The sequence below is a fragment of the Rhineura floridana genome, chromosome 1 (genome assembly GCF_030035675.1).
Source record: "Rhineura floridana isolate rRhiFlo1 chromosome 1, rRhiFlo1.hap2, whole genome shotgun sequence".
NCBI classification, from domain to species: domain Eukaryota; kingdom Metazoa; phylum Chordata; class Lepidosauria; order Squamata; family Rhineuridae; genus Rhineura; species Rhineura floridana.
The window spans coordinates 266,796,881-266,818,160 of record NC_084480.1 but is presented as its reverse complement, the minus strand read 5'-3'; the positions used below and the strand labels follow the sequence as shown (position 1 = coordinate 266,818,160).

The following is a 21,280-nucleotide window of genomic DNA, read 5'->3' as shown; positions in this document are numbered from 1 at the left end:
AATGGTTGCTGTGGGCAGCCAAAAAAGAGATGTTGGTTCTCTGTCCTGGTGAGTATCATCACAAAAAAGCCCTGCATTTAGCATTCTTCTCCAGCTCTTACACCACTAACAACTGAAATAGTTCCAATCTGTAAGTACTTTTTTTTTGCTTCCTCTATATTCTTGCTCCTGTTCACAGGCAACGTATGTGTTTTTCCCCATTCTCAACAGCCTGAAATAATTTCAGTTCTGGGGCTTAAAAATAATAAATCTCACATCAAGCCTTATGCCTTGATAATAACTGACACTGGTTTCACTGATTGCCTTTGTATGGCACTGCTAATCAGGTTCTGGTTTATCTTCTTCTGATACTGCAATTCTCATTCTTGTTGGACTGGAGTGATTTGCTCTTGTTTTTTATTTAGGTATTCTCTGCTGTATTTGAGTATTACCCTCTCATATAATTCCAAAACACAGTGGTAGAAACAGTAGCAGCTAAAGAATGCTTGGCAAAAATAATTGTCCATTTAAGAAAAGACTGGAGGAGCTCAGGCCCCACCCTCCAGGCTTCCTTATCCAGTCCTTGGTAGTTGGGACTCACCTCAGGTCATGCTCCCTTCCTGACCCACACTCCTTACTGGCTCTGCTTTGTCCCCTCCTTCACTGTTTTTGCCTGGCTAGAATTATAGAAAAGGTACCTATGATAATGCACAGTGTGGAAAAGGTGGAGAGAGATAAGCTTTTCTCCCTCTTTCCTGATACTAGTACCTGGGACCATCCAGGATTGCTGGAAGATCCAGAACAAACAAGAAAGAATGTCTTCACACAGCGCAAAGCTAAACTATGGAATTCACTCCCAGAAAACATAGTGATGGCTACCCACTTGGATAGCTTTAAAGATTAGACACATTCATGAGTAAGGCTATCAATGGCTACTAGCCATGAGTGGCTATGTTCTACCTCCACTGTAAGAGGCAGTATGCTTTTGAACATGTTGTTGGGAATCACAAGCGGGCTGAAGGAGCGGCAAATCCAGAGGAAACAGGATTTATTTCATTCGTGTTCAAAGCTGTAATCTTATGTATGTACAGTATACTGTACAGAATTGCCCAACATATGTCATCTTTCACCGCCTGGCCACTCTCCCCCTCTCAGACTTCCCCTCACTGACGTAAGAAACCACACGAGCGCAAGCCGCAAAGAATTCTAGGAAATGTATTCGTTTTAGTTCCGTGTCTTCGATCACCCTCGGGCCTTCACGACAGAAAGCACTACATTTCCCGGTCGTCCTTGTGCAAAAACATCCCTCTTCATCGCTCTCGGCTTTTCCTGTACCGCGTTGCATGTCGGTACTGGTAGTTTTCAAATACCCGGTACCCAACTCTACATCATCTGGCTTCCTGGGCGGAGGATACTACACCTACCGTCTGCCTTAGCCCTGTGCGCTTGCGCCGTGTGCATGGAAGGAGGGAGGGGAAAGGCCGTTACTCTGCGGGCAACGGCCAGGGCAGAGAAGAGGCAGTCAGTGGTGGTGCCGGAGGCTTCCGTGTTTGCTGTTGGGCTGGTGCACAGCGTCAGGGAGAAGGGCGGGTTCTGTCAGGCCCCGTCCGTTACGGCGGGGGATGGGGATGAACCTGTGAGGAGGCGCGAGCCGAAGGGTGCGGTGAAGGAGACCGGCCGCAGGCAGGCAAAAGGAAGAGGAGGCGCGGAGCGATGTCTCAGCCGCCTCAGCAACATCCGCCTCAGCAGGAGCAGCAGCCGGTGGCCGCGCCGGTCTCGAAGAAGAGGGACCGGCGTATCTTCTCGGGCACTTGCCCGGATCCCAAGTGCCAGGCGCGCTTATTCTTCCCGGCGCACGGGCCTCTCAGCAGCGGGAGCATCGAGTGCACGGACTGCGGACAGCGCCATGAACAGCGGCAACTGCTGGCGGTGGAGGAGGTGACGGACCCGGACTTGGTGCTGCACAACTTGCTGCGGAACGCGCTGCTGGGGGTGAGCGGGGCGGGCCCCCCGAGGAAGAACACGGAGTTGGTTAAAGTCATGGGCCTATCAAACTACCATTGCAAGCTGCTGTCTCCGATCCTGGCCCGCTATGGTATGGACAAGCAGACGGGCAAGGCCAAGCTTCTAACTGAGATGAACCAGGGAGATGTCTTTGACTGTGCTCTTCTTGGGGACCGTGCCTTCCTTATTGAACCTGAGCAGGTTGACACTGTAGGCTATGGCAAAGATCGCTCTGGCAGCCTCCTTTACTTGCACGACACCTTGGAGGATATCAAGAAGGCCAACAACAGCCAGGAGTGCCTCATCCCAGTCCATGTGGATGGTGATGGTCATTGCTTGGTGCATGCAATCTCCCGGGCGCTGGTGGGCAGGGAGCTGTTCTGGCATGCTTTGCGGGAGAACCTCAAGAAGCACTTTAAGGAGAATCTCAGCCGCTACAAAGCACTCTTTCATGACTTTATTGATGCGGCAGAATGGGAAGATATCATCAGTGAATGTGATCCTTCGTTTGTTCCTCCAGAGGGTGTACCAATGGGCCTTCGAAACATCCACATCTTTGGATTGGCCAATGTGCTACACCGGCCCATCATCCTATTGGATTCCCTGAGTGGAATGCGTAGTTCAGGAGACTACTCTGCCACTTTTCTTCCTGGATTGATAGCAGAGGAAAAATGCATGGGGAAAGATGGGATGTTGAATAAACCTCTCTGTATTGCCTGGAGTAGTTCTGGTCGTAACCATTACATTCCTCTAGTTGGAATAAAAGGTGCTGCTTTGCCTAAATTGCCTATGAAATTACTTCCTAAAGCTTGGGGAGTGCCTCAGGACCTTATTAAAAAATATATTAAATTGGAAGATGATGGTAGCTGTGTAATTGGAGGAGATAGAAGTTTGCAAGACAAATATTTGATGAGGTTGGTTGCTGCCATGGAAGAGGTTTTTATGGATAAACATGGTATTCATCCCAGCTTAGTAGCTGATGTACATCAGTATTTCTATAGAAGGACTGGTGTAATAGGAGTTCAGCCTGAAGATGTCACAGCAGCTGCTAAAAAGGCAGTGATGGACAACCGCCTTCATAAGTGTCTCATTTGTGGTGCCCTTTCAGAACTTCATGTTCCTCCAGAGTGGCTGGCTCCAGGAGGGAAACTGTATAATTTGGCAAAAAGTACCCATGGCCAGCTAAGGCCTGATAAAAATTATAGTTTTCCCCTCAACAATTTGGTATGTTCCTATAATCCTGTTAAGGATGTACTTGTACCTGATTATAACTTGAGTAATTTGACTGTCTGTAACTGGTGCCATGGAGCACTGGTGCGGCGTGTCAGAAATGATGGCTCTGTTGCGTATTTGGATGGAGACAGAACTAATACTAGATCTACAGGTGGCAAATGTGGTTGTGGATACAAGCATTATTGGGAAGATAAAGAATATGACAATCTCCCTGAAGCTTTCCCTATTACTCTAGAATGGGGTGGGAGAGTGGTGAGAGAAACAGTGTATTGGTTTCAGTATGAAAGTGATCCATCTCTGAACAGCAATGTGTATGATGTTGCAATGAAACTTGTTACCAAGCATTTTCCTGGAGAATTTGGTAGTGAGATTCTTGTCCAGAAAGTTGTCAATACAATTCTTCATCAGACAGCCAAAAAGAACCCTGATGATTATACACCTGTAAACATTGATGGTGCTCATGCCCGAAGAGTTGATGATGTGCAACAAGGACAAGACTTGGAATCTCAGCTTCCAACCAAAATTATTCTTACTGGACAGAAAACAAAAACATTGCACAAAGAAGAGCTAAATATGAGTAAAACTGAAAGAACTATTCAGCAAAACATTGCAGAACAGGCACCTATAATGCAGAAACGAAAAACTGAAAAACTGAAACAAGCGCAAAAAGGGCCAACTAGAACTACTTCCCCTGGTGCTGTTTCTGATGGGCCATCCTCTGCACCTGCTACACCTACCAAGACTCCTTATTCCCCAACATCTACAAAAGAAAAGAAAATACGCATAACAACAAATGATGGGCGACAGGCCATGCTCACTTTGAAGTCCACAACCACATTTCTAGAATTGCAAGAAAGCATAGCTAGAGAATTTAATATTCCTCCCCATTTGCAATGTATTCGCTTTGGCTTTCCCCCCAAAGAGCTTTTGCCACCCAAAGAAGGGCAGGAAAATGAACCTGTTCCTCTGCTGCATGGTGATAGAGTAACTATAGAAATCCTTAAAGGGAAGGAGGAGAGTAGTCAGACTACCTTAGTGCACTCGGCCCATGCTGTGAAACATGATGATGTTGCAGTTACTAGTAAAATTGCTTCCAAGGAACTTCAAGAGCAAATTGACAAGGAAATGTACTCTTTGTGTCTTCTAGCAACATTTATGGGTAAGAAAAACTGAATTCCCCTTTTCAAAATATAAAAAATATACCTAACTCTTAAATGTTATAAAGCTAGATATCCATACAGGATCTGACCACTTATGAGATGAATACGAGTTGGTAACATGACCTTCATGAGTATATAGTTTCTCCTTTTAAAAATAATGAAGCTGCCTCCTTCGTTTTTGATACCTGTAACTATTGTTTCAGCTGGGATGGGGAACTTGTGGCCCTCCAGATGATGTTGAACTTGACCTCACATCAGCTTTAGCCAGCACAGCCATTGGTCAGGAGTGTTGGAAGTTATACCCCAGCAACATTTAGAGGACAGCAGATTCCCCAACTCTGGTTTAGGCTTTGAGGGACATTTGAAAACCAACTAAAGGCTGCAATCCAATACATACCTACTCAGAAGTACCCTCCATTGGATTCAGTGGGACTTACTCCCAGGTAAGTGTGTATTGGATTGCAGCCTAAGAGAACTTTTTTCGTTCCACAGTTTTCATTGTATGCCTTCGTTTGTGTAATGATCTCCTCGAATAGGTATAATACTCCATTTAACGCATAATGTAGCAAGCAGGTGGAATATTTACTGTTTTGGTGTAGTAAAACACACTCCAAATCAGAATTGCTTGTCAAGAGAATATACATAATATCAATGCATTGCCACAGTATTTAATATATCAAATGTATTTCTGCTACTCAGCCAGACCTCTAGCAGGTTATATTTTAAGAGAATGTTTAAACCTAATTAATTGGCAGTGTTGCAAATTAAATAGGTATTGCTGTCTTTGCCATTAACTTGCAGGGTGCATAACATCAGAAGTATTGCTTGGTTTCCAACTAGCTGATGCAAGATTTTTTTAAAGGTTTTTTTTTTTTGCTCCAACTGCAAAACCCTTCTGATAATTGCAGAATGACCTGATATTTACAGAAGACTATCATGGCTGTTTTTGGCACTCAAAGTTACTTTATCTGTGTTGCTTACATTGAAAAATTAAGTTTGTGTGTCAGGGCACTAAGAATAAAATAATGGAAATGACTGTTCAAAAGAAAATGGAAGTTTCAGTGTGTAATCTTGTGAATTGAAACCCCAACAGTACCTTTTCTTGGAAATGAAACTGAATAGAAACTAAGAAATGCAAGTAAAACTTAAGTTTACTTTTTTTAACTGAGAACAAAGCATACCAAATTTGTTGTCATATGACTTCTGCTATTCAGAGCAAAATGATTATCTCCTCAGCTGTAACCAGGTCTTAACAACCAGGTCTTTCCTAGTAGTTATTCTCATCTGAGTGTGAAGTAGACATGTGGTATGAAGAAGAGATTGTGGATGTTTGTATGTCAGAAGGCCTATAAGAAAAGGATACCCAGGAAGCAAAAAAGCTGAAACCAATCAGAGGGTTGCCTCATGTCAACACAAGGGAGCTGGTTGTGAAGAAGCATTGTATAACAGAAAGGCGGTGGGCTGGGCGGGAATAGGGGGGTAGGACTAAACAAAGTGAGCACATATACAATGTGACAAGTAATCAGGTACTGGTCACTTTCATTGATGTTTAAGATCAAAGTTGTCATGAAGTCCTCCAAGTAGCCAGATCTCATTCGCCTTCAATAAAATATCTGTAACTAAGTTCTCTTTTACTAATACTTTGTAATGTGTGAAATGATCCCCTGGTTCCTAGTGAAACTAAAAGAAAGTGTGACTCCCATAAAGATATGAAGACTCAGGAAAAATTGGGAGGGGAAAAACTTTTTCTATCTTTTTCCTGGGCCTTCAATATCTCTGGCATGTTTTCTATTTGCTTTCATTGTAATATTGCAAGTGGGACTTGAGGATTTCTGTTTGGAAAAAAATGTTGTATATCCTCCCATGATATAATAGAAGCACATTAAGAAAGTGTGCTTTGCAATAGTTGTAAAAAGTTGTGAAAAGATTGTTGGTCTATATGCAAGTAAAAGAGTCTGAATAATAGCAGACTTGAGATGGTGACCAACGAGTATTGTGATCTTGATTATTTAAAACCGATAGGGAGAACTGGTTATTTATATTTGCTCATCAGTGTTCATGGCTCATCAACAAGAGGACAAGTTCCTGCCCTGATGAGCTTGCAGTCCAAAGCTCATTTAGGAATGGGAATCGGGGTAGACAGGGAAGCAATATGTGGCTGTTTTCAGTTACATGGACTGAGATTCAGTTCTAGTACAATATGAGAATTACGGGAATAGACCATAGGTTTCACAAAAAGTTAGGGTTTGAGGAATTTGAATGAAGTAAGGGTGGTGGCATCATGCAGGTGTTCTGGGAGGCAGTTCTAACCATATAGGCTGGAATCTTTTGAGAGGTCGGGGGACCTTTTGATGATAGAGAATGGAGGAGCAAAGCTGATAGCCTGATGTTGAACACCTCACCTTTTGATATACTATTACCTTCTTCTTATTGTCTGCAGTCCACCATGGTTAAATACATCACAAGAACTTCTTTTATATTAAAATCTTCATATTTTCCATTATACAAGCAAAATGGTTTTTATTTATGACATTCAGAGCAATCACATATAGATGTTGAAGGTTAGATTTAAATGTCATTGGACTGTGTATGTGGTGTTTTTTGTTGTTATAAATGGTGATTACAGTAATGGAGATGAATTAACAAATGACCAGCATTATGTCAAGCCTGCTGCTTTTCAGATGTTGTTGGACTACAACTCCCATTATTATCCCTGACCGTTGGCTGTGCTGGTTGGGGCTGATGGGAGTTAGTCCAAAACATCTGAAGGGCACCAGATATTGGGGAGAATGGGGTAGATACTATTGCAAGATCCCTGAGGGGTGCAACAGATCTCTGTCAGTGAAGATCTAGCCAACTAGTATTCAGTTTTTTGTGGGGAGAGGAAGATGTATGAGATGTACTTAGGGTACCATTGTGGGTGGTGCTAAACCAGATTCCTGTCCCTGCTAATGCCCAGTGAACCTAGTTATTCAGAAGCAAGCTTGTTCCTATCAGCATAGCTGCATCCTGCATTTACTTATTTATTTAAAATGTTTATATCTTACCTTTCCACCAATGGCCTTCAACAGGGATGGAGAATTTGTGGCCCTCCAGAAGTAGTTCAGCTTCCATTCCCATTGTCCCTGACAATTGATCGTGCTGGCTGCAGCTGATGGGAGTTAGTCCAACAACATCTGGAGGACCACAGATTCCTCATCACTGTTCTCCAAGGCAGCTTGCAAGCGAAATTAAAAAATACATGGAATCACCTCTTCAGTTGGTTATCAAATAGCTCAGGAGCCACACCATCCTGACTCCTCCAGGAGATGGTAGAACTCAAGGAGCCAACTGCAGTCTTAATTTCTTGGTTATGCTAGAGTGTGATGGAAAGTTAGGAGACTTTGGTGACATGTTGAGACCTGGCATGTATATTTATACACGGAAGTTCATATTTCCTTTGATTATAATTATGCTATTTTAACTAACCTTTTATTTCTGTTTCACAGGAGAAGATGTCTGGTCGTATGCAAAGGGACTTCCTCACCTGTTTCATCAGGGTGGTGTGTTCTACAATATAATGAAGAAAACAATGGGTATAACTCTGCTCAATTTTTAAATAAACTGCACTTTTATGCCAAATGTAAACTACATTTGCCTGGTGTGAGAAATTGGCAATATAAGCTGTTATAATGGCTTTCTATAGAAAATGATTACCAAGCTTTGATTTGGCATATATATAATGGGGTGTGGAATGGTACCATGTGTACCCAAATGACAAGGCAAATCAAGGTGATTCAGGGTAGACTCTCATGTTCCCTAGTTGGATTGCATCATTAAAATGGTGTATCAAGGCAGATCAGGGAGTCCCCAAACTTCCAAGTAGATCTGTTACCTCTGTTTTTCAATAAAGTTAAACAGCATACATGACCTTCTCCCCACCCCTTGTCTTTTCTGAGAATGAAACCAAGCTGATTGGGGAAGCATCTAGAATTCGAGGGGAGTGTGGGAAGAAATGGGGGGGGCTCATCTGTTTTGACAGACGGATCTCTCTTTTAATCACAGTGAATTATTTTCTCAATGTACACCAATCAGTGATTTTGTGGAGGCATGTTGAAGTAAATAAACAAGAGTTCTTCACATGGGTTGTTATTCTCCTCAGAGTTTTGGCTGTTAGACCAGGGTGTAAGTAGAGTTAGACTATTAGGGTGCCCTACTTCTTTCTCAGTTATTCTTTTTCCTAACAAACAATAAAAAACATAGCACTCTCTTTCATTTCTATGCAGAGGGTAGGCGAGAAAATGGACTTTTCAAATTTTTATGACGGGTAAAATCACCTAGCAACAAAGGTAAAATCACCTAGCACAATATCCCCTAGGCCTATTTGTCTGAACTTTGGCAGGTTCCTTACCCAGGGGCATTTCCCTCGTGTTCCCAGTTTTCAAACTAATTAAAACAAACTAGATGAGGGAACTTGGCAATTATTGTACTAACCCATCTCATCAGTGTAAGGATTACAGCTAGCACAACAGGGCTTCCCCCCCCCACGCACACAGGTGCCCTATGCCCACCCCAAATCTGCTCTAGAGCATTGGGGGAACCCCTGGAACAGATATAGGGGATGAGTGGGGGAAGGAGAGGAGGAAAGTTCAGTTGCACAGAAATCCTTGCACTGATGGGACTACTTAGTTCTATGTTGAATGCAAGTTCAAGGTTCTAGTCTTGGTGTACAAAGCCCTATACAGCTTGGGACCAGGATACTTGAAATACTGCCTTATCCTTTATATACCCAGTCAGTCACTGCGCTCTGCAGGTGAGGGCTTCTTGCAGATACCATCTTATCAGGAGGTCTGTTCCGCACAGCATAGGAAACAGACCTTTGGTGTGGCGGCCTGTACCCTGTGGAATTCCCGCCCCTTAAATATTAGACAGGCACCATCTCTGTTATCTTTCCAGTATCTGTTGAAGACTTTCCTCTTTCAACAAGCCTTTTAAGTTGAGACCTTATCCCAGTCTGCACCTGTGTTGGAATTGTTTTTTTAATGTTTTAAAACCCTTTTTAAAACAATATGTTTTCAACCTGTTTTTTTTAAAAAAGTATTTAAAGCTTTTAAAAAATGTTTTTAAAGATTTTTAATGTATTTTAAAGTCTGTTTTATGATGTTTTAAAGTGTTTTAGTGCTTTTGTTTGCTGTCTGGGCTCCTCCTGGGAGGAAAGGTGGGATATAAATCTGATAACAACAACAACAACCCAATATTTTGGCATCCCAGAATGGTAAAGCCTGCCTTGCCAGAACCATTGCACCTATCATTCTGAAATCTGGCAGGTTTCATTCTCTCAGAAGAGGAGAGACCATGCATGTAATTTGCATCTAATTCTAGCAGAAAATAGTCTTTTTGTATAATAAAGAAATATTTAAAGCACCCCTTCACAGAACCCTCTGGGTGGATCTGTGTGAAATCTGATAAGCTTAATTAACCCTTGAGCTGTTTCTTTGCCTGCAAATTTTATCCAATTATGTAAAAAGGAAAAAAAGTTATAGCCATTATTAGATTCCTCTTTATAATCATGGGGCAAAACAAAGCTTTGGGTATAACAAATCAGATTCGGGTCTGAATAACTAAACTAATCAGAGTGACACAGAGTGGCTCAAACCGATCAGATTGCTTCCAAATGCTACATATATGAATACAAGGTGAATCTCATGGTCATTGAATAGCCCCGTTGTATAACAGAGAGAAAAGAAAATGTTTTGGGCTTTAAAGGAAATTTTAATAGGGATGAAGGTGTAGATGGACTTCCAAATCAGTGATACTGTTTTTGTTTGGAATTGTTTTTGTTTTTTTATTGAACTGAACTCTGTGTGAGCTCAATTTCTTGATGGAGGTACAAAATCTGTTAAATAAGCTAAAGTCAGGAACTGAAATGGAAAATGTGATACAAGTAAACTTGAAGCATAGTTAGATTTTAATGCATAAAAGAAGGTGAGGATCTAAAGAGCTGCATATGCTGGTCTCATTGTGCATCGGGTTATTCAGCCTTCCTCACCACTCCACCCTTTTACTGCTGATGGTCAGGGAACTCTAAAAAAGCTCCATGCAATGGCCTGGTTTGCATGTCACATTAAACTGGAGCTTAAAACAAACTATGGTATAATATGAACAAGCAGAATTCCCAGGAGGCTTCCTAGTTCCTGCTGCTGTTGTGTCATCTGAACTCGGGCTCATGGTTTGTTTCCCCCAAACAGAACACAAGCAGGGGTTATTCTTGACTTACTATATGTTTTGTTTGAAGTAAGCAACCGCAACCCAGGTTTGGAGGTTCTCGCTTGTTTTGTCTTGGGCACAGAAGTGGAGAAGGAGAGCTGCAGGAACTTTTGAGCAATGTGCACCAGCACATTACTTGTTCATATTACACTGCCATTTGTTTTAAACTATGGTTTAATATGATATGCAAATGGCTACTATGGCATCAGAAAGTGAAACTGGAAGGTAAAATTGAATGCTAGCCTGGGCCTATTTGGATCCTGAGCCATTGACTTGTAACTGTTGTTGCAAAACCAAGAAGACTCCATAGATTAAGGTTGAAACCTGCAAGGACAAACATTGGTCTAGCACCCAACAAAATGAGTTTGTAACACATTTATTTCATTACCACGTAGAAAAATGTGCAAGAGAGATGTAGTTTTATTTTTTAAAAAGGACCCATAAGAATGTAATATTAATACTAAAACAAATAACTGTCATGCGTAATATCTGAAAATAGTGCTTTGCAACCTTACACTGTTTTTATCATTAGGCTGTGGGAATTAATTTACACTATGAGTATTCTGAGCATGTCAGCATTTTTTTAAGCTTTCTGATATGGAGCTCCTTGAGATTCCCTCTACATCTCCAGAAAGAACCTCAGTCCATTATTTTCTTGCTGTATGAAGGCATATAATAACAAAATGTTTTTAGAATTGGCAGAATTACGAAGATTTATATAAGAAGCCCTGTTATACTTTTTTATTATGGAAATCTTTAGCTGCAAGTCTAGTCTTTATTTATACTGTCCTTTTTCTTGAATCAAGCCAGAGTCATGGCTTAAGGCACAATCCAGCTGCTATTTATGTCGGGCTAAGGGGAAGTGGATATGGCAGACCCCAGCTGTGTTGGCAGGGTCCCGGCTGTGCCGACAGAAGCCCCTCATCTTGTCTCCACTGTGGCAGAGCTGAGACCTGGCCAGCTCAGCTGGGGGTCTGCCAGGGAAGCCCAGCCCAGCAGAAGGGGAAGCCGGCAGAAGGCCCGAAAAAGGGGCGTGACAGGGGCATGATGGAGGAGAGGGGAGGACTTAGGCAGCATCCAACTCATGTTGGAAGCACTCCTGCAAGTCCTGATCCGGGCCAAAGTTATGCCAGGAAAAAGGTTGGTCTAAGAAAATAATTGCGATGGAAATCTATGGAGAGTGCTTACTCTCCGGTAGAGGTATTTGTGACAGCTGGCTCTTAATTTCCAATCCCTATGCCAGCTCCCGGCCCCGGCCCTTCCTGCCAGCTGCTGTTCCACTGGCGCCCCTTACGCCAGCTTCCCCTGATTGCTCTGCCTGCCTCACAACTTGTTTTCTGTGTGTATTACAGTAGAAGGCTTTATATTGTTTAATCTACTGCTTGTAATTTTGTATTTGGATAATGAGTTCATATGTTTCTAAAGAAATTGTGTTTTGTTTTATATATGTGAGCTACTTTGAGAGGAATTTTCTCTAAAACGGGTTGCTAACCTTTTTGGACCAGAGGGCACATTTCAAATTTTAAGAGTGCTGGGAGCACCAGTAAACAATATGGCTGCCATAGGGGCATGGCATAACACAATATAGCTACCATGGAGGTGTGGCATAACACAAAATTAGACAGTAGTCATGGTGAAGCTTTTCTTATAATTGTGTATTTCCATTCTAGCCTGTTGAATTCCTGCCTGACAAGAACCCTGTTTCCCCCCAATTCCAACCTTAAACCAAAGCCTAGGCTGCCATCCTGTACGCACTTATCTGGAAGGAAGCCACATTAAATACAAATACTTACTTCTGAGTAGACATGTATTCAAGACATTGTATTGTAAGTTAACTATACATTGAATTATTAATGAGTCCCTGGTCTTTAGCTCCTGTAAAGCAGGAGACATACCTAAGCCTCTTTGCATAGTTTTCACATTTCCCTTGGGGGGGTCGGGCAGGAGGATTCTTTAACACTCACCTATATGTATTGTGTGGTAGTTATTGCAGAAAATAACTTCTAGGCACTACCTTATCTCGGGTGAACCCAGCACAGGAAATATGCATCCCTGATTGTTAGGGGAAAAGGGCAAACTGTGGAGATTCCAAGGACTTAAAAAAAGAGAAGAAGCAGGAAAAGTGCACTAAAAGGGAGAGGAAGCCAGTACTTTAGGACCCCAGGGATTGCTATTGCATGGGGTTCAAACAACATGCTTAGCAATCAGAGCTCTGACTTTGCTTATTGGCTAATAACAGCAACAGGCAGGAGCAGCTAGGCTGACTCATTTCACAGAAATTGCTTAGAAGGATACCTGCACATTTTCCTCCATAACTTTCCTTCTGGGAGAGCTAGAGACTTTTTAAAAAAATGAAGGCTCAGATTTTGGGCTACATGCTGGGGACACAATTCTATGCCTTTGAAAGTGCCACTGCTCCTGCCAGCGATGGGTTGGTGCTCCCTGCTCTAAAAGATAGCATACAAAATTTGAAATAACAAAAAAATAAAAGCATATACTTAAAAATATATACCCTTATATTACTTTTTGTGATGTGGCTGCAAAAAAGGCAAATGCTATATTAGGCTGCATTAACAGAAGTATAGTTTCCAAATCGCGTGAAGTACTAGTTCCCCTCTATTCAGCACTGGTTAGGCCTCATCTTGAATACTGTGTCCAGTTCTGATCTCCGCACTTCAAGAAGGATGCAGACAAACTGGAACGGGTTCAGAGGAGGGAAACAAAGATGATCAGGGGACTAGAAACAAAGCCCTATGAGGAGAGACTGAAAGAACTGGGCATGTTTAGCCTGGAGAAGAGAAGACTGAGGGGAGATATGATAGCACTCTTTAAGTACATGAAAGGTTGTCCCAGAGTGCAGGACATGGAATAATGGGCTCAAGTTGCAGGAAGCCAGATTTCGACTGGACATCAGGAAAAACTTCCTAACTGTTAGAGCCATACGACAATGGAACCAATTACCTAGAGAGGTAGTGGGCTCTCCGACACTGGAGGCATTCAAGAGGCAGCTGGATAGCCATCTGTTGGAAATGCTTTGATTTGGATTCCTGCATTGAGCAGGGGGTTGGACTCGATGGCCTTGTAGGCCCCTTGCAACTCTACTATTCTATGATTCTATGAAATAAAGGTCTAATGTGGGTGTAGCCCCCAGATTAGGCAAGCCCAGCAGCTGTGAGTCTGGCTTTTAGAAAATTGACAGTTGGTTCTTACTGAGCATGCCCAGCCTTATCATTGAGTTCAATGCAAAATGTATTAAATTAATTAAAAATCAGCCAGGCATCTTTTAAACGTTTAAACTGCATAAGATGAAGATCAGAGTAATAGGTCAGTAATAGGATTACAGGTACTCTGTGAACATGGCTGATTTTTAATTAATTTCAACAGATTATGAGAACTCTGACAGAAAAAAGTCCAAAAGGGCTCTGTTTTTTCTCTCTTTCCTTTTACACTCTCGATTCTCTCTGACTGTTTTGTGTATCGCCATGAAACCTTAGAGGGTTGTTAAGCAAGCGTTCCTATAAGTTTTGTAAGGTTTTATTTTGAAATGAGCTTATGGGAAGCAGCAGAATGGCATGGTGGTATTTTCAATTTAACATTGTAGAATGCGAAAAATCCATGCTGGCTATAGTATAAATACAGCCACTTTCATGACTGTATAGCTATGGGTTCTAAGTACTCCCTGTCCTAAAGTTGGAAAGTTAGATTGCTGAATATGCTGTACAAGTTCACATGCTTCTTGGAAACCATTCTGTGTTCCATCTTTTCTGCCAAACTTGACACTGGGTATTCTTTAGACCTGAATAAGGAAATGATTGCTTTGTTGTTGAAAAAGCATTAGACTATTGTCTTCATGCTGGCAACTTGTCCCAGTCTCCAGTATGAAATCTGAAAGGATATAAAAATGTTAATGATATTCAGTGCCCACTGATTTCCTTTTAGTTTTAGTACTGTCAGTGGTACATCTCAGAACAGCTCTGCTACTATTTTGTTTTCTACTTTCCTGTATGTTCTATATCTGGGATGTGGAAATGGATCTGGCCCACCGTTCACTGGCTACTTTGACAGATAGGCAGGCCTCCCACCTGTAAATCGCATGATGTCGTATGGCATCAGGTGATTCAAAGTTCAAACTGCAAGAGGAAGCAGAAGTTTATCTTCAGTCTTAGTGCTGTGGTCCTACAGTGCTAAGATTGGAGTTAAGAGAAATGTGTCTGCACTTTACCGCAATTTACTGTCAAAGACCCGGCAAAGCCTTATCTCTAGTCTTAGTACTAAGCATCACAGTGCTAAGATCAGAGATAACAGATCTTCCTAACTGATGTCATATGTCAGTTGACTGACAGGTGGACATGGTTTGCCCAACATGGCTTGGTGGCCTGGTTAAGTCCATGAGTCAGTGGTTCACCACTGCTGTTCTATATGTTGCTCCTGAATTTAGCAGCTTTGGCTACCCTGATATACCTGATGACTTGCATTATATCTTTTTCAATATTCAGGCTGAAATAATGGAATGTAACATAGGTAACAATATTTTGTTACATTTCGGGATGGATGTAAAAACTGCTTTCTCATGTACTGTGCAGTCATTATTTCAACTTCAAACACTGCTATAACTATAAACCAGAAGAGCGGATAACAATGATTATGTCTAGTGTAGTGATACTGTATAATTGACCTATACAGACTGTCTGATTATATTTGAATAGTTCCATTGGAAGTTCTCTATAACCTTTCACTGAAGAGAATGAGAGAGTACTAAAGAGAGAAGAATAAAGGTAGTATTTACTGCATATGTCTCTTGTTACAGAATTTCTTGCCCAAACAGGTCTGCCTTTACATATCCCCTTCTGCCTTCAGAAATTTGCTAAATAGCTCCTTTCCAGAGGGCATTTGCTTTTTATGAACTTGATTTCTGATGTGGCAGCTATGTGTTTAATTTAAGTAATGTATACTTAATATACATATTGTTGTTGCAATGTTTATAGGAAATATTCAGGTTCAGAAGCAGTATGCCATTGAATTCCAGTTCCTGGAGTGCAACATTGAGTGAGGTTTCCTTTGTGCCCTGCTTGTGGACATCAAAAGCATCTCGTTGGTCATTGTTGAAAACATGTTGGAGCATTAGATGGCCCTTTGGAGTCTGACTCAGCTAGTCTACTCCTATGTTCTTGTATTTTTATTTCCTTGGATTTTAGAGTTATATGCGTTATATCCAATGGTAGTCAGACTCAGAGTACAGACCCATTGAAATTAATTGACGTTATTAACTTAGGGCCACTAATTTCAATGGGTCTACTCTGCACAGAACCTTATGTGAACATAGTATATTATGTTTTGTTAACAGCTTCACGACATTAAGAAGCAATATATAAACTTGACACATCTTTTCCCCCCCTTCTTCTATAGGTCTGGCTGATGGTAAGCATTGTACTTTCCCACACTTGCCTGGTAAGACCTTTGTGTACAATGCAGCAGAAGACAGATTGGAACTTTGTGTGGATGCTGCTGGGCATTTTCCTGTGGGTTCTGATGTTGAAGACTTGGTTAAGGAGGCACTAAGTCAAGTGCGAGCAGAGGCTTCTTCAAGAAGTAGAGAAGCAAGTCCGTCACATGGACTCCTTAAATTAGGCAGTGGGGGCGTAGTTAAAAAGAAATCGGAGCAACTTCACAATATAACAGCATTTCAAGGAAAAGGCCATTCTTTAGGAACTGCTGCTGGCAGTCAACAGCTCCATCAAAGAGCCAGGGAAGCTCCACTTACAAGAAACCAAAGCTCAAGCACAGACTTCAGTCCCAGTTCAGCTAAATCTGAGCCTTCAGTGTATGCAGGAGATTCTGGAAACAGTGAGCTTATACGGATAGCTCCTGGAGTAGGAACAATGAGAGACAGCAGGCAGCTTGACCCTAATTTGATTGAGGCACAGCGAAAAAAATTGCAGGAAATGGTTTCCTCAATTCAGGCTTCAATGGACAGACACTTGCGAGATCAGAATACAGAGCCGTTAGCAACACACAATTTCTCTCAAAGGAAATTGGAAGCAGCAAGTTCATCTATTAAAGCAAAGAGCTCTCAGACTGGTTTGTCTGAATCATTTTCTTTATCAAGTGGCACCGGACATTTGAATGCAGAAACAACTGATAGTAACATGTCAAATGCAGTAGGAGCAACATTCTCTACAAGATCAAAAGCGCAAAAAGAAAATTCTGTTGAAGAACCTGAAGAGATGGATAGTCAAGATGCAGAAATCACTAATACAACTGAGCCAATGGATCATTCATGAATAGTTAACAACTGATAAAATACAAGAGATTACTGTACAAATGTAATGTTTGTTGGCTGGGCCACATAAAATTAGTAATTGAATCTTGTATGTTTCAAAGATTATATCTTACTCATTGCATGATTGCAAGTGTGTGATAGACAATAGCTTTTAATATGCCATTTTGCTGCCCAGGTTAGCTCTCAGTTACCTGTAAATTAGTTATTAGGATATGCACTGAGATGAATATCAGCTGTAGATGTGAGTTCTCAATTTGTTTTTATTTTAATTCTGTTAAAGTCTTAATCTTCCAGCCCATGTAAAATTGTATTTTTAAACATTAATATGTGAAAAGAAAATCTTACCAATGTAGTATATTTTGTCAGGTATCAGTCCATTCAGAATTACAGCATAAAGAGCCGTTCCCTTAGATCTCAATACTTTGCATCCATTTAGATTGTCAGGTTTCTCAAAAACCCAAGTATATATCAGATCTCTTTAAAAGTTATAAATGTAAAGAATGATAGGGGAAAGTGCTATGTAGTATAAGATGAATATAAAGCAAAGGTGAAGTAGTAATGCATGGTGGTTGGAGTCATCAAAGATTTTCATTGCCCTGTTGGCTAGTGACTGCATGTTTATTTTATAGCTGGTAGAGTACCATAGTGTGCTTTACATTGCAAAGGCAGTAGTATGCAAGTATTTTAAGAAACTACAGCAAACTAATAAGGATTTTTTTGCGTGTGTGCAGGAAGATTTTGACAAATAACAGTTGATTATCAGTGCTGGCTATTGACATTTTCTAAGCATGTTGGATTAATGGAATTTAGCAGAAATTTCATCAGGTTTTCAGAGACAAAGTAACAGCTTTTAAACTCCCTGGAAATGGGAAATACTGAGTGTTTTTATTTTAATGCAAATCTTCATCACTTTGATTAAATTGTCATCCACTTAAAACGGCATATTCATCAGATCTACAGTGCTAATTTTTAAGAAGCAGCCATAGTATTTACTCCATAAAGATAGAATGTTTATCTTAATACTGATGTTGCACTTTTGCCTCTTTGCATATTTCTATTTTATGTGCATTATTACTGCTTCATCTAATGAAAATAAACTTGAAATGGTAAAAGACATAATACAGAAGAAATACAGAAAAGAGGTCTGAGGCTTAGTTATTGAAGCCAGTGTTTGTGCATCACATAAATTTTACCTGGTCCACAGATACTGAGTTTGTCTTATAAATGTTTATATTCTGAAAAAAATGCTCCTACTTTCTACAGTTATAATCACACAGGAAAACTCTAAGCAATGTTAGGATTAAATGTCCCAAGTAAGGGAAGGTTTATTTTTTTTAATGGGAAATTAGCTGAAGGTCCAACTGCCTCAGTTCTTTCAAGTATATTAATCCCTTCAAACACCATTTTTGCTTTTCTCATTCAGGGACTACATCTTTTATTATCTTGTGCACTGCATATATATAAAGTATACAAATAACACTTTCATAAATAAATGATTTTAAATATATAATTTTGCTGCTTAATTTGCTCACAAGGTGAAATATGTGATATAAATATGGAATTCTAAAATTGATCATGCCACACAGAACAGATGCTTGAGGAGGAATATAGAAAACTACTGTAACTTCTAGGAAACATACAGCCAACTCTTTGGCTATTGCCCAAAGATTTATCCATTTACCGGGGATTGTGCAGGTATGGGTGAGTGAGATTGGGCTTTCTGGCACAGCAATAGTCTGTGCCTCAGCTTCAAAGGTAGCTTTTAATATATGAGATGGCTGGTGAGATAAACCAGAAAATAACTATGCTTTCACAGACCAAAGGGGCATCTGCACTTGATATCTAAATCCTTTTGAGAACTCTGTTAACAGCTCTGGATTCATTACATAAGCCTGGGAATTCCAGTATTGTTGGTGTGAGGAGAATTATTTCTTGGGGATTTATAACACAGAACTACAGTTCCCAGTATTCCCTGGATGAGAATCATGGCCATTACTAGTTTAAAATTGGCTTGAATTATAGGGTTGTTAAGTTTTCTGATGGTGTGATACTTTTGTTTTTAGCATGGAAATACTATGGTGGTTCTTCATTGTATGGGAAAGATATTGCCAACAACATTTCTTATTCAAAGTTCATGTATAAATGAGCAAGAGCTGTGAAGTTGTAGAGGCATGGGTGATTTTATAATTTAATGTGGTGGTGTTGACCCAAGAGTTTACATCTTTTCTGTCCCTTGTAGAAATTCTTTCCCTTGAGGAATTGTGTTTTGACTATCATTTTTCTCTTACCCAGAAAATAACAGTACAAACTTACCCACTTTGTGTTTTCTCCTTTGTGTGACTTGTTAAGAGGTTTTTGCAATGAAAATTGTCAAGGATTAGGATAGGGGTGGGAAACCTGTGACCCTCCAGATGTTGTTGGACTTCAACAGCCCCAGCCAGCATGGCCAGTGGTCAGGGATCATGTGAGTTGTAGTCCAATAGCATCTGGAGAGCCACAGGTTCTCTGTCCCTAGCTTAGGAATGTTATGAAAAATACTGCTGTATCTATGTGTTGGGAAAATTTAACATTTTTAGTATTGCAATTGTGCAGTGAAGGCTTATCCCCATCAAAGTTAATGGGACTAAAATGAACCAATAAATGCTAGTCCCATTTACTTTAATGACACTAAAGTTGCAAATAACTTGATAGATTTCACTTAGTAGCTTTAGTGGTTGAGAGTCTAATATAAAGCGAATTTATGGAAAACATTAGATATTGGGAGGGGGATCTTAAGGATGCCTGAAGTGAGTTTCCTTCAGACATTTCAAAGTTCTATCTGTATCGTTCACCAATGTTCAGGCTTTCTAATGTGTGAGGGTCTATAGTTTGACAGCTGGAAGACCATGTTTTTTTCAGATCGAATGTGGGTCAAACAAGCAAGTTTAATGTGTATTTAATAATATGAATGGGGAAATAGGACCACACTAGTAGCACAGCGGCATTCAATACACTGGTTTACGCTGGATGGAGTAGATCCAGTACAATCGGAAAAGACAACAAACAGAAACAATGTGCATTTTAGAAATTGCTGGAATTACAGCATACTTATAGCTTTCCAATAAAAGTATTTTAGAATCTACAAATTGCCCATATTACATTACTGATCTATATTTCTGTGAAGATTCAGCATTTAGATATTATTGCAGCTTAACAGTTGTTCAATGACTGAAGAATGGCTTGCTCATTAAATACCACTTTTGAATGTATGTTTGTAGCAGACATCTACCCTGCAAAAAATAAAGTAGCAAGATGTAACAAAGAGCCTAATTTTTTTAAGTAGATGATCTTTCCCCCTCTTTGCCTATGTATTGTGTTTCTGTCTTGTAGCTTTAAAGATTCTACATTTTCAGTTGAAAATGACCTGTTATAGGGGACAGTATTTAGTAGCTGCTGTGTTTATGGTCTAGATGCGGTTTCTATTCTTTGCTTTAGTAAAAACCACTGAAGACCATTGCTGTACTAACAATACTATAGAAAGGGTGTATTTTCTGAGACCAAAATTGCTGCCTTTTTCCCCCCTGAAGGGATAAATTCAGACATGATGACTGTATAGTGGAGGGCTTTGATGACTGCTGTTCCTTGTGGACATGCAGCCCAGGTAGATTTTATGTAAGCCCAATATGTGTGAATTATCCCAGACTCTCACCAATTCTAGTGGAACTCAATTACATGCATGCTTAGAATCCCAGTCTAAGCTACCTTTTCTTTGGGTCATTTTGACATGCTGGATGCTAGTCAGAATTTGGCAGTCTCAGTTGGGGATTGACATATTCCAGCAAACAGCTTTGTTCAATATTTACTTGGGAATATCCCATAGTATCTTACATTTTAGGGTGTTGCATTTAAAATTCTTTAAGGCAGCATTCCAGCTTTGCCCCTATGATTGTAATAAAGTTAAAAGACTGAACAGCGATTGGTATATTTAGATTTTATTTTACTGAAGATTATTGCCAGGAAGAGAAATAGTGCACTTTTGGAAGTAATTGAGTAAAAAAAAAGTATAAATAAGGATTAGTACTGTATATATTTAGTAAACCTTTTAAAACAGCAAGTGCTTTACAAATTGAATAAAATTAGAATAGCAATGATACCATGTTCACAATGCTGGCTGTTCAGCACAACTGGATTTTTTTGTGACTGCTGTACTAATTTGTTTTTTATCTGTAATGTATCAATAGTGTATTATAACAGTGTACTATATTTCACTTTACTGTACAGTATTTGGGATTTTCTTTGATTGCTATATTAAAAATATAAGCTAAACAACTTTTTTCTAGTTTCTGTACCAAAAATACTGTTACTAGTACTGTGGGTGCAAGCTGTGTCTTTTGTCCGG

The 21,280-nt window shown here is 40.4% G+C and overlaps 1 protein-coding gene across 2 annotated transcripts; it reads left to right on the top strand.

Annotated features, from left to right (window-relative positions):
- The first annotated feature begins 1,247 nt into the window (after nucleotides 1-1,247).
- Nucleotides 1,248-20,818, top strand: VCPIP1 (valosin containing protein interacting protein 1). Of its 2 annotated transcripts, XM_061600459.1 has the most exons (4): nucleotides 1,248-4,375; nucleotides 7,865-7,951; nucleotides 15,329-15,397; nucleotides 16,029-16,100. In XM_061600459.1, exons 1-3 carry the CDS (start codon nucleotides 1,693-1,695, stop codon nucleotides 15,379-15,381), a joined length of 2,823 nt encoding a protein of 940 aa, XP_061456443.1. In that variant the 5' UTR covers nucleotides 1,248-1,692; the 3' UTR covers nucleotides 15,382-15,397; nucleotides 16,029-16,100. The 2 variants fall into 2 exon arrangements, with proteins under 2 accessions (XP_061456443.1, XP_061456433.1); XM_061600449.1 differs by lacking the exon at nucleotides 15,329-15,397 and having other exon boundaries at nucleotides 1,252-4,375; nucleotides 16,029-20,818.
- Nucleotides 20,819-21,280: the final 462 nt, after the last annotated feature.